Raw genomic sequence first — 13,420 nt, 5'->3', positions numbered from 1 at the left:
GAATGGAGCTTCCAGGGGCTTCAATGACAACTTCTAAAGTTTTAGAACAAGGACTATGCCGGGCAGACTTCTATGGTCTATGCCCCGAAAATGACAAGGACAAATCAAGATCAGGTATATATATGAAGTATCACATCATACCTTATGTAATGAGTTTCTTGTTGGGCAGGCTGGATGGACTGTACAGGTCTTTATCTGCCTTCATCTACTATGTTATTATGACAGAGATAGGGGACAACGGGAGCCTTAGAGAAGAGGTGAGAAGGGCAATGGAAAGCTGGTAGGTGAGTGAAAAGGAGGAGACAAGAGGCTGAAAAACAGGAAAATGAGGGTAAAATAGATACGAGAAAATAGAGAGGCAGATAAGAGAAAAACAGGGGAAAAAAGATGAAAAGGAAACATCAGTTGTGTAGAGGCAGAATGGAAGTTCACAGTAGGAGTCAGTCCTACAGTCAGAAAGGAGACCCTGACAAGAAAAATGGAAAACAGACTGGGAGCAATCCAGCCAGAGAAATAAGATGACTAGACAATAAAGGTAGAAAAGAAAAATATTATTTTCTGCGTTTAGGGACTGAACTCTATCAGCTTTTGTTTGTTGCTAAGTACAGGAGGAAATGCACTTCAGTTTTTCTTGTTAGAACTGCACTTCTCAGACTAGTTTATTGGGGAGTTTCTTGTTCAGTTTAGCCTGCATATTTCTGTTTCAAATTTGGGATCCCATATTCTCTGTGTGTGAGTGTATTTCCATGTTCTGCAAGTGTCGTTGAGGTGAAGCATTCAGCTAGCGTGTAGATCATGGGACCTCTAATAGTTTGATTTGTTGAGTTTCCCTAGGGTTACCATATTTGGTCCCCCCAAAAAGAGGACACATGCCCCACCCCGCCACACACCCACCCTGCCCCTTTCACACCCATCCCCACCCCTTTCACCCCCCATCACACCCCCCTAAGGGTAGCCTCCCATCCCCTTCCCTTCCCTGGTGGTCTAGTGACCTCTTCAGGGCAGGAAAGAGCCCCCTCTTCTTTCCTGCCCGGAGCGCTGCCCTGCATTCGGTTCCCCTTGCAATTCTGAGTGCTGACAGTCCAGGCGGCCGGCGCCAATTCAAAATGGCCACCGAGAGTTGACGTGGCCTTGCGAGACTTCTACTGTGACCTCTAGAGGCAGATAGAGGGGTCACAGCAGCCATTTTATTACTGGAGTCCCAACAGGCAGGAGCGAATGGGCATTGCTCCTGCTTGTAGGACCCCCTAGACCATCAGGAATATACAAGGTAGGGCCTGGGAAGACCTATGGGATGTGGGGGGTGGGTCTTGGTCGGGGACTTCAAGTCATCAGGAGTGGAAGACAGGGAGATAGGGACTGTAGAAGAGGGACACCAGAAACCCCTCAACCACTACCCAGAACTTAACCAAGCGCTGGTCAATATTCAGACCAGTGCCCAGTTAGTTTGGTAGCCTCACTTTAGCTGCTTACTTAGTTAGTGGTCTGAATATCTGCGCTAACCAGTTAAGAACAGGTTCTGCCCAAGATTCGCTTAGGACCCGTCCCACACTAACTAGACAGTGTAGGAATAGTTAATACTGTTATTGAGCAGCACTGTCTAGTTAAGTGCTGCTGAATATAAGCAGTTAGGCAAGCATAAGCAATTTAACCGGGCAGGAGTCTCTCCTGCCTGGTTAAATTGCTTTGAGTATTGATCAGCATGTGTATAAACCCCAAAGAGCACTCCTGATGTAAGCATCATAGTGTATATAGATTTTCAGAGAGCATTTAACATAGACCTTCTTGAGACAGTCATGGGAGGAAGTAATGTCCTATTGTGGAATGGGAACTGGTTAAAAGGTAGAAACAGAGTGTACAGTTAAATGGACGATTCTTTCAATGAAAGAAAGTGAATAATGACATGTCACTGGGATGAGTGTTTTTTTTTAACGTATTTATAAATGGGATGTTCAGATTTGCAGGTAACAGAAAATTATTCAAAGGTGTTAAATCACATGTGGATTTTGAGAACTTATAAGAGGACCTTGGGAGACTAGAAGACTGGGAATCCAAATGGCCAAAATGTAGAGGAGTATTTTGCAATAAAACGTTTAAGTCTGATTTTGGATGTTTTGCTAGAATTGTCCAAAAATTGAGTGGTGAACACAGCCATTTTGGAATCTGAAAACCATCTGTCTTTGGTTCAAAATCAACTTTTTCCTAGATGTTTTTGTGCTCAGTGCGTTTTTCTTTTGGGACCATTTTGCAAAAATAAAATGTCTAAAATAAAAATGTACAAAAACCAGCCACTGGGATGTCCGAGGGCCATCATTCTTAGTAGACTAACCACGAGTCATTCCAGCAGCGCAGTGGGGCAGCCTTGGGGTGGGGGGCACTGCAGTGGACCTCTCATGAAAGGTCCCAGGTAGACATCTCACCATACCCCCCTTATATTGTATGATGAGCCCTCCAGGAGCAGAAAAATACCTACTGGACGTTACTGTACATCACTACAATAACTCTCAAACTTACAGTTAGGTATTTTGTGGTTTTTGGAGGGCTCTCTTTCCACTACAAGTGTACCGGTTAAAGTGGGATATGGGCCTGGGTCCCCTTCTCTACCGTGCACTGCACCGACCACTAAGCTACTCCAGGGACCTGCTTACTGCTCTAATAGGAATGGCCATAACATCTGAAGTTGTCAGAGCCTGGTATGTACTGTCACTGTCACAACTTAGGGGGCTAGGAGGGGGTCAGTGACCACTGGGGGAGTAAGGGTTCATTTGGTCATTTAGGGCGCCTTTTGAAACAGGTCTAGCCAAAAACGTCTTACTTTTAACCCTAGATGTTTTCATTTTGTTCCATTATTGCAGAAAAACATCTATCTTTTGGTGCCGCCCAGGTCCCACCCAAAACACGCCCCCTTGAAATTTGGACAAACTGTAGAGCAAAATGTCTAAAAATCGCTGTGTCAAAAATTGCAACTTGGACGTTTTTGAGAGAAAAACATCCTTCTGTCATCGTAAGACATTTTTTTGGTTTGGAAAATAAGCCCCTTAATCTTGACACATGCAAAGTGATGCACATACGGAAAAATAACTACATGATGCTAGGTTTCACACTAGGGGTCACCATCAAGGAAAAGGATCTAGGTGTCATCATGGACAACATGTTGACAAAATGGAATGACAGGAATTATTAAGAAAGGAATACAAATAATTTCATGTCTCTATCACTCGAGTATGGTGTGCAAATTCTGGTCGCCACATCTCAAAAAAGATAGAGTAGAAAGGCAACCAAAATGATTAGGTAGATGGAACAACTCATGTGAGATTTGGGCTCTTCAGTTTGGCAAAGAGATGGCTGAGGGGAGTTGTAATAGAGTCTATAAAATCCTTTCCTTTTTCAGAAAGTACAAAGACTAGGGGACATGCCATGAATGTAGTAAGTACTACATTTAAAATTAGTCAGAGAAAATATTTTTCACTCGGTTCATAAGTTAAAATCTGGAACTTGTTGCCTGAGAATCCCGTAAAAACAGTTAGCCTAGCTGGGTTTTGACAAATTCCTGGAATAAAAGTCCATAACAACTGCTTATTCCTGGAATTAAATAACATATAGTCTTGCTGTTTTTTGGGATCATGTCAGGTACTTGGCATCTAGATTGGCCACTGTTGAAAGCAGGATACTGGGCACAATGGACCCTTGGTCTGATCCAATATGGCAATTCTTATGACTTCAGCCCCTACTCCAACCCCAAGGAGTGGCCTAGTGGTTAGAGCACCGGTCTTGTAATCCACAGGTGGCCAGTTCAAATCCCACTGCTGCTCCTTGTGATCTTGGGCAAGTCACTTAACCCTCCATTACCTCAGGTACAAACTTAGATTGTGAGCCCTCCTGGGACAGAGAAATATCCCGAGTACCTGAATATAACTCACCTTGAGCTACTACTGAAAAAGGTGTGAGCAAAATCTAAATAAATATATTCAAAGAGGTTCTTATTTAAAAAAAATAGTGAAGACCACTGAGATAGAATGAAACTAGTTTGTCCGCAGAGGGCTGTATTTAGTAAATAGCACAAACCAGCGTGCAGCACTATTCTCTAAAGGTTGTTCCAGGCTGAGCACCCTTTATAGAATAATGCTTAGTGCTGATTCCCATCCCCAAATTTGGGTAGCAGAACTTATGCCTGTTGAATTCCTGGCACCCCATTTGGGTACGTATTCTAGAACACTGCGAACAAATTTTCAAAAGGTCCTTGACCAGCCCACGCCTATTTTTGGGTTGCTTGCTATGGGATTTGGGCACTTAGTGTTACAGAATAGCCAGCTGCATACACAAATCCTAATTGGTGCCAATTAACATCAATAATTGAGTGTTAGTACCCAATTATTGCTATTAATTGGCTTCTTAACCAGTTAAGTTGCACACATATTTGGGGGATAATCTTGCCAGAGACCACTGTGACATGTAGCAAAAGCAGAGCAGAGGGTGTGTACAATGCCGCTAAGTACAATGCCCTCACTGAGGACGCCACAAACTCTGACAACAGCAGTGGAAGGTACTTACTGTCTATGCATGTTTCACACACAGTCTGGTTGATCCCACAGGGATGGACCATCCCTTCACCTACATTGCAGGCCTTGCAGCACTCCCCACTGGCAGTGAACTCCCCCATGAGACATGGCTCTGCTGCACTCCACACCGACACCTATCATGGAAAAGTAAAAACCCCAGTTTACATGCTGAGCTGAAAGACAAAACAAATTCTTATTCAACCTCAATCCTAACCCCCCCCCCCCCCCCCCCCACCACCACCACCACCAATAATTTATTGTATTAGAAGCATCTGGGTTCAGGGTGATCTCACTCACCAAATATTGCTCACATCATAGCAGGAACAGATAGGAGGAGGCCATGTACAGCAGAACCAGGGGTTCATTTGCTGGCCTGCACAATGACCAAGTTCAAGGGATCACTCCCAGAGTGGGAAAGCACATGCATTTCATTTACTAAAATTGTTAAGCACTTTTTGAATATCTCAATGCAATACACAGCATTGCTGAGTTCGGCTCTTGCAGGGATGACTGCAGATGTGAACAGATGTGAACTATCCCATAACCTTCCCCGTGTCTTTGATTTGCTTCCTGGTATATGGGACTAGAGCCAGAGAAATTGTAAGACACCCTAATTCACTCTCCTCTATTAGTGCCTTTCATACCCCTCATCTGTTCCATGCCAAGAAGGATTTGTTTACTTCCTGGAAACCCAGCACTTCCTTTATAGCTCTGCAAGAGGGCACTGATGTCATCACTTCCTGTTTGATAGTATTTAAGGAAGTTCCTGCCTCCCAGCCAGTGTCTTTGCAACAGGTCTCCTACAGTTGTCTAGTATGTGCTGCAACCTTATCCCAGTTTGTTGCCTATTCCTACCTGTGCTGCTTCTGCTTCCAATCTCCAGTTCTGCTTCTAAGCTCCAGTCCTATCTTTCAGCCATGCTTACAGCCCTCAGCTCAAGCTTCAGTTCCAAACACTGCTTCAGCTCCCAGTCCAGTTCCTGCTTCTGGTTCCAGTCCCAGTAATAACCCCTGTCTACAAGCTCCAGCCTTGCCCAAGTGTCTTACCCACTGCCAGTCGGTTGGGTTGGCTAGGTAGCATGAACCTGGCTGTGACCCAAGGGCTCACTGTCAGTCGTGACAGAGCCCCTGTAGATTTCACCTCAGTACTCTTTCTGGAAGAGTCTGGAAGTACAGAGACAGTATGACTATGCTATTTCACGGAAACTGAGACTGCAGGAGCTGGGAGTACCCTGGAGACAAAGCTCCTGCACCTTTCCTTAAATGGAGAGAAAATGTTGGGGGAACACTGTTAATGATGCGGCCTTTCTCAACTCACTGCTTCTAAATGGTGGAGAAAGGTGGAGTTCTATTTCCTGTTTTTTTCAGTGGTGGGCAAAATGGATCTGACTGAGGATCCAGTTACTTAGATCGGGTACTCAGAGATTTGCGCTCTAAAATCACTTCTGGAAATAACCCCTGGTGTGCTGTCATAAAGAGGATTTGAGTTGCTGGGGTCTAACACATGTATATGGAAGGAACTCAATCTCCTCAGCACACATGTTTGAAATTAGCTGAGGAAAATGTGCATGTTATTAAGCTCTCTTAACAATGCCACAGGTATTTTGCCCTCAAAGACATCTCACTGCACAGAACACAGAATAAAGTGCTCCCCCACCCCTGTACTCAGGAGATACACACAACAGCGGATAAAGCTAGACCTCTCTCCCTGTCCCTTTAAACTCAAGAGAATGTTTGCCATGTTTTTTTCAGTGAATTATTAAATGGGGTAGCCGTAGATCGTCCGAGGAAGTTCAGAAAACAGATTCACAGCAGATGGGTTGTTTAGGGTGAGTATAAATCTAGACACTCTCATGCAACATTTTTCAATTAATCCATTAATAGCAACAAATTCCAAAACTCAGCCTTGGACTGTCAGGATCAAGGCAACCAGCCAGGATCCTCTCCTCTCCCTATCATCCACCCACAGTACTTAAACAGAGTGACATTTGCTTTGGAATAGAGTAATGCGTGTAAATGAAATTCATGGGATGTTAGAACACAATTGCAAAGTATATGCTGTTTATATGTACAACATCAAACTATTTCAGCTGTCCTGTCCAACAAATCAGCCCTGGCTTTCATCTAAGGTATGGTCCCCTGGAATTGGTTTTTGGCTCCTAATTAATGACCTGAGTTTAGGGTTGCTGATTGCTCTGTGGTTGCATGGAAGGTCAGGGCAGCAGAAAGGATGTCTCAGATTAAAGAAAGTGCTGTCCAGCTCACTGCAGATCTCTGGGGAGCTGGATTAGAACTGCTGGGTGGAGCTGTACAGGGCTAAGCATTAGGAATGTGCTCTCAGGCTCTCTTTGAGCTGCTCCACCTTCCCTCCACTCTTTACCTGCCAGGACTGGAGCCTTGGAAGTAGGGACAGCTCCCAAATGATCCCAGGCAGAAAAGAGCAAAATAAATAGCTAGGAACTCTCTGTGACTGTAGTAACAGCAGGAAGGGGCTCAGATGACTAATGGAGGTTGAGAAGAAGATCCCAGTGGGTTCTGATGTATCAGGAAGAAGAGATAAGGCTTCCCTTCCTAAAAGGAATGCAAATTCAAAGGCAACTTTTCAAAAGGATTGGGGGTGTTTAACCCAAGGGAAATTATAGTTCCTGGAAGTCTGCTCAAGCACCCCCCAGAGCTGGCTTCTATGGTGCAAAGGACCAGCAACAACCTGAGCCATAGGGGAACATATGAATGAAGTGTAGGAGGGGGAGCAGAGCCCTTCACTTCACTTTACTCCTTGTGCTAGCAAGGCTTTGAAACGCTTTATTTCCTAGAGGAAGCACCGGTTGATGTTTTACCTTAATTTGTACATGTGATTTTTGTATTTTATGTTTATTTTAGATTTGTAAATCGTCTTAAATGGCTTTTGCCAAAAGGATAGTACATAAAGTTGCATAAATTATGTCAAAGGCTAACAAAACTCGAATTCCTAACCGGCTCCACAGCACTCGGGGGTTCCCTACTGAAGTTTCCTCTCTTATCCGTCCGAGTCTGTCCCTGCCCCAGATGTCTCTCTCTCTCTCTCCCCCCCCCCCCCCCCCCCCCTCCACATACGATCATTTTGTAAACACTATATATTTTAAAAGCACTTAGATTTATAAAGTTACACAGCAAGCTAAGTGTTTTGAAAATGAGCCCCAACTTAGGTCTCTTCCCAAGCAGGTCATTATTACTGGTCGAACTTCGTCTTTATTCTTTTCTGGGTTTCTGTCTCTTCCTCTTGCTGGAGAGATTCAAAGTCCCCAGAGAAGAAACCCGGACTCCCACACCCAAACCTCAGGGAAAAGAGGGACCCTGGAGAGCCAGAGCAGCTAAGAAACGGGCGTCGCTTACCGTACACAGCAGTAGCACGAACAGGCTGCTCTCCATTGCCGCCCGGTGTCCTAGAGCCACAAGGAGGGGAACCTTCAGGCACGGGCGAGATCCGATCCCGGATTTTACAGACCCAGACGCGCGCCCTTCCTGGGATCCAGCGAACACGGTACGACTGAGGTCAGGATCCTGGAGGTAGTACAGGCGGGATTGGAGCCCAGGGACCGACAGCCGCTCTCATCCCCCGCTGTCCAAGGCCAGAGATGCAGCGATTGTGCTGGAGCTGCTCCCCAGCACCTGCCTTCCCGGCTCCGGCTCAGCCCTTTTCTATGAAAGCGATCAATGCCGTCCTCCCACTGGCTGCCGGACCCCTTCTTACCCCGGCCCTTGCAATGGCGAGAGAGAGAGACTCCTTGGAACAGAGCCCGAGAGACACTTAAAGCTGCTAATTAGCTCCAACAAGAAAAGCCAAATGACCCCGAGTTGGATCGTTTCCTGCTACCCACGGACAGAAGTGGCTCATCCTACCCTACTGCACTGGAGCAGAGAGATGAGCACAGGAGCCAGCTTGAGCAGACTTTATTTGAGGGGGTCGTTTGCATTGGGCTTAGCGCCCCTCCTCCCCCCCCCCCCCCCCCCCCGTCCTAATGAGATGAGCACCGTGATTTTCCCGGGACCAGCACCAGTTTAGGGCAATCTGTGCTCAGAGAACTGGCTCTCTTTTGGGGTCTTATGGCTAGGAGAAATTCGGGGCTCCAACAGCATTTGTTTTTAATACAAACATGTTGCTATACAGTACTTGAGATTTTTCAATTGGACCACCGACATCCTGACACTAGAAATACATACAGAGAAAAAATGTTCAGTGGATTTGGGGGTTTTTTTTCTTCTGATTTTTGAGGTTTATTTTTAGTGTGTTTTCACCCATTACTTTCAGTACAATTTTGAAAGTGTTCTTTGGAATATTTTAAATGGATGCACATTGACTTTATGCACGTTTATTTTGAAGTTTAACCTTGTTCAGTGCCTGGCTTCTTAAACTGTTCTGCATAGAACTTCTAAGATGGTTATGGTATATAAGAACGGCAGCAGTGTAATGTCAAATGCATTTTATCTTATCCTTAACGCAAGCTAATGGTACACTGTTATTGGGTGCACTAAAGTTTTTTAGGGGCACTCTAAGGAATGCACATCCCTATCTAGGTACTTAACTTTCAGTAAAATGAGTGATTTCTGAAATTTTGTATTAATGGCCAGCACTAATGTTGAGGGAGCTGAGGGTAGGCAGGTGGAGACGGGGACTGCGGCGCCGGCGGCCTGGGAGCAGGAGAGGGAGGCGACAGCAGTAGCGATTGGGGCGGGGGCCCGGGGGCAGCCTTTCCCCGGGCTTGGCTCAGTCTTTCGGCAGCCCTGATGAAGAAAAAAAGGTAAACTCAGGGAACTCGGTGGGGAAAAGAAGGGGGGATGCCACTCCCGAAAGAGTGCCGCCTGAGACCCCCATCTCAGGTGGCCTAATGGTCGGGCGCCCCTGGTTGTGCTGATTACCACAGACATGCGCACTTTCCACCATAAAAATAATTTTTTTTACTGCATGATCTTCGTGTGCTAACCTGAGCTTACCGCAGGAAAGATGAGCATGCCCCACGTTAAGCCCTTTTAAGCTGTGGTAAGCATGTGCTAATGCTTACCGCAGCTCAGATGCGTAGCCAGACTGGTGGGAAAGGGGTCCAGAACCCGAGGTGAGGGGCACATTTTAGCCCCCCTGGCACAGCTGACCCCCCCCCACCACTTTTGAACCCCCCCCCCCCCCGGCGCCACCGCCCCTCCCCGTCCCTTTCGACCCCCTCCTGCTGCCACCAATCCTCCCCCATCACCGCCAGGTACCTTTGCTGGCAGTCCCCAACCCCCGTCAGCCGAAGGCCCCTTCAATGCTGGTCTCTGAGTCCGGTGCGTTCGCTGATCTAGATTCTGTTTCTGTGAGTCAGGACTCACAGAAACAGAATCCAGATCAGCAATGCGCCGGAGACCAGCGCTGAAGAGGACTTCAACTGGCAGGGGTTGGGGACCCCCGCCAGCAAAGGTACCTGATGGCGGCAGCGGGGGAGGGTTAGCGGCGGCGGGGGGGGGGTGTGTGTCAGATGTGGCGGGGAGGGTCGGCAGTGTGGGGAGGTGAAAGCAGGGGAGCCAGGGCTAAATCTGCGGGGGCCCATGCCCCTGTAGCCCCACCTAGCTACGCCCCTGCCGCAGCTCGATAGAAGGACCCCTTAATAATGGTTTATGGACTTTTCTTTTAGGAACTTGTCCAAACCTTTTATAGATCCTGCTAAGCTAACTGCTTTTACCACATTCTCTGACAATGAATTCCAGAGTTTAATTACATGTTGACTGAAGAGATATTTTCTCTGGTGTGGGTTTTTTTTCAATATCTTTTTTATTAGAATTGTTTTTAGCATCAAACAAAACTTAGCATGGTACATATCAAATTTAAAATGAAGAGGCGTACCAATAATAACCATGAATTTAGACCATAATGGAATTAAGGGCCCTGTTTACTAAGGTGCATTAGCGTTTTTAATGCACCTACGATTAGCTTGTGCATTAACCATGTAGGCACCTATAGGGATATTGTAGGTGCATACATGGTTAATGTGCGTACAAGGTTAATGCACATTAAAGATGCTAACGCCCCTATAATGCAGCTTAGTAAATAGGGCCCTAAATGTACACAATTTTCCATTTTGTAAAATACTAACTGAAACCCCAATCAAAGATGATATCTCCAGTCAACCATCAAGGGCGGGATGAAGACTCTTTCGTCCCTCAAACAGAGCAAAGAAAGAAAACCACTCCCGAATGCCCTTAGAAATATAGAAACAGAGAAAAATGTAGGCAGATAAAGATCTGGAGGAGTGGCCTAGTGGTTAGGGTGGTGGACTTTGGTCCTGAGGAACTGAGTTTGATTCCCACTTCAGGCACAGGCAGCTCCTTGTGACTCTGGGCAAATCACTTAACTAACCCTCCATTGCCCCATGTAAGCCGCATTGAGCCTGCCATGAGTGGGAAAGCGCGGGGTACAAATGTAACAAAAAAAAATCATATGGCCTATTCAGTCTGCCCATCCATTCCATCTACTCTCCCTATCACTCCCTTATTCTCTAATGATATCTGGCAGGCAGATGATCAAAAGCCCCGTGCTGTTCCAAACAGAGCGCTAGAACAGCGCGGGGCGCTATTAGACCTATGATCAGAGATAATGCATGCAAATTTAAGCAGCGCAATTATCTCTGATCATGGCGTAGAAGTGCGGGAGAATTGTGCCTGAGCATGCGCTCAGCACAATCCTCCCGCACTTGTTTGACAGGTCTGGGCTGGAGACCAATGAAAAGAGAAGGACGCCCATCTTTAAATCGGAAGATGGATGTCCTCAACTGCCCTGTTGCAGCGATGGCCAAATTTCAAGGGGGTGTCGAAGGTATAGCGACGGGGCAGTTGAGGACGTCCAATTTTGGACATCCTTAACTGCCCATTACAGAAACTTCCAAAATTTGGACATCCTCAACTGCCCCGTCACAGAAACGTCCAAATTTTGAATGTCCTCAACTGCCTTCGCTGGCAGGTTTGCTGTAGGGGGGGAATGGGGACAGGGCTCACCATTCCTCCCCAATGATCTGCAAACCCTAACATCGTGGCCAGCGACCCAATCTTTGGCGCGCTGGTCGCTGATCATTGGAGATAAATGCGTTAAGCGCTGATTTGCATGCATTTGCATGCTACTTGCGCTAAGAGCCATCGAGCATGTTGTTTCATGCGCTCGAGGGCTCTGATCATGGGAAGGTAGCAAACGCCGGTGCTAGTATGGCGCTAACAGCCTCTAGCGCCGGTGTTTGCTTTTGATCATCTGCCTGTTAGAGATCCTATGTACTTGTTTCAAGCTTTCTTAAATTCAAATAGTACTGTTTTCATCTCCACCACTTCCACTGGGAGGCCTTCCACAAATTCACCATCCTTTATGTGCAAAAGTATTTCCTCAGGTTACATATGAGTCTCTTCCCTTTCACCTTCATCTTATGCCCTCTCATTCCAGAGCTTCCTTTCAATTGAAAGAGACTCACCTCCTGTTCATTTATGTCATGTAGGTATTTAAATGTCTCTATCATATCTCTCCATCTCCTGCCTTTCTTCCAAATATACATATTGAGGTCTTTAAGTCTCTCTTCATACACTTTATGATGAAGACCACTGACCATTTTAGTAGCCGTCCCTGGACCATCCTGTTTATATCTTTTTGAAGGTGCAGTCTCCAGAATTGTACGCGATATTCTAATTGAGGTCTCACCAGAGACTTATACAGAGGCATCATCACCTCCTTTTTCCTACTGACCATTCTTCTCCCTATGCACCCAAGCATCTTTCTAGCTTTCTTCGTTGCCTTTCTACCATCATCACATATAATCACACCCAAGTCTTGCTCCTCTTTAGTGCAAAAACGTTTTTCATCCCCTAAAATGTACCATTCCCTTGGGTTTTTGCAGCTCAAATGCATGACCCTACATTTATTAGCATTCAATCTAAGCTTCCAAATTCCGGACCATTCCTCTAGCTTCGTTACCTCCCCAACCCTCCCTCGCCCCACCTTGGAGCAGCTGTAAACATATTAATATATCAATAATTCAATAGTAAACTTCATGGTCCTGGAGGCAGAAAGTTGCAAAAGTGAGACTATTATATTCTGGTATCTTTTCCTTTTTGTTGGTTGCCTTCATCAAGCGTGTATTTTTTCCATTATCAGTAAATCAAAAGCACCTGTTTTTCCACTGTGTGAACATAGGAAAGGCTGGGAATCTCCAGATTGTCAGTATACAGCTTTGTGCCAGCAGAAATAATTTCCAGAGCAATGGGACTTTGCTGCTCTTAAATGTTTCCAACACCTGATCTTCAAGAAAAAAAAATTGCAGATGTAAAGGTAAATATTTTTTAACAAACGTGTCAGAAAGGTGACTATAGATTCCCAAATTTTTTAATAAATATTGTCACATTTCCAAAATAAGTGTGCCAAAGTCACATTAGGTTCCTCACATTTTAAACAGTCCCCCATCAATAGAGAAGACAACTGTCCCTCTACCTAAGGTGCAAATGGTATCTGTTCTTAACCTTTTTATATTCATCCCAGAGTATTAATAGAACTAAAAAATGAACTTGCGGAGCTACTGTTAGAAATATGCAATCTGTCCCTAAAATCGAGTGTAATACCGGAAGACTGGAGGGTAGCCAATGTTACTCCGATTTTTAAGAAAGGTTCCAGAGGAGATCCGGGAAATTATAGACCGGTGAGTCTGACGTCGGTGCCGGGCAAGATGGTGGAGGCTATTATTAAGAATAAAATTGCAGAGCATATACAAAAACATGGACTGATGAGACAAAGTCAGCACGGATTTAGTGAAGGGAAGTCTTGCCTCACCAATCTAATGCATTTTTTTGAGGGGGTAAGCAAACGTGGACAATGGGGAGCCG

General features: G+C 45.6%; 1 protein-coding gene across 2 annotated transcripts in view; it reads right to left on the bottom strand.

The window, feature by feature from the left end:
- The window catches only part of NGFR (nerve growth factor receptor), a 147,180-nt gene extending 138,955 nt beyond the window's left edge, over positions 1-8,225 (bottom strand). Inside the window, exons 1-2 of one of the 2 annotated variants that reach the window (XM_030221183.1) lie at positions 7,931-8,225; positions 4,552-4,693 (exon numbers count right to left, since the gene is read on the bottom strand). In XM_030221183.1, the coding sequence (XP_030077043.1) occupies positions 4,552-4,693; positions 7,931-7,966 (178 nt within the window). In that variant the 5' untranslated portion in view covers positions 7,967-8,225. Of the gene's footprint in view, positions 1-4,551; positions 4,694-5,414; positions 5,443-7,930 lie in introns of those variants that run through there. The other variant, XM_030221184.1, reaches the window with a different exon arrangement.
- Between the last annotated feature and the right edge of the window lie 5,195 nt (positions 8,226-13,420).

This window comes from Microcaecilia unicolor, chromosome 12, assembly GCF_901765095.1.
Source record: "Microcaecilia unicolor chromosome 12, aMicUni1.1, whole genome shotgun sequence".
Taxonomy (NCBI): domain Eukaryota; kingdom Metazoa; phylum Chordata; class Amphibia; order Gymnophiona; family Siphonopidae; genus Microcaecilia; species Microcaecilia unicolor.
Note: the sequence above shows the minus strand (reverse complement) of the source record. Positions and strands in the feature narration are given on the sequence as shown.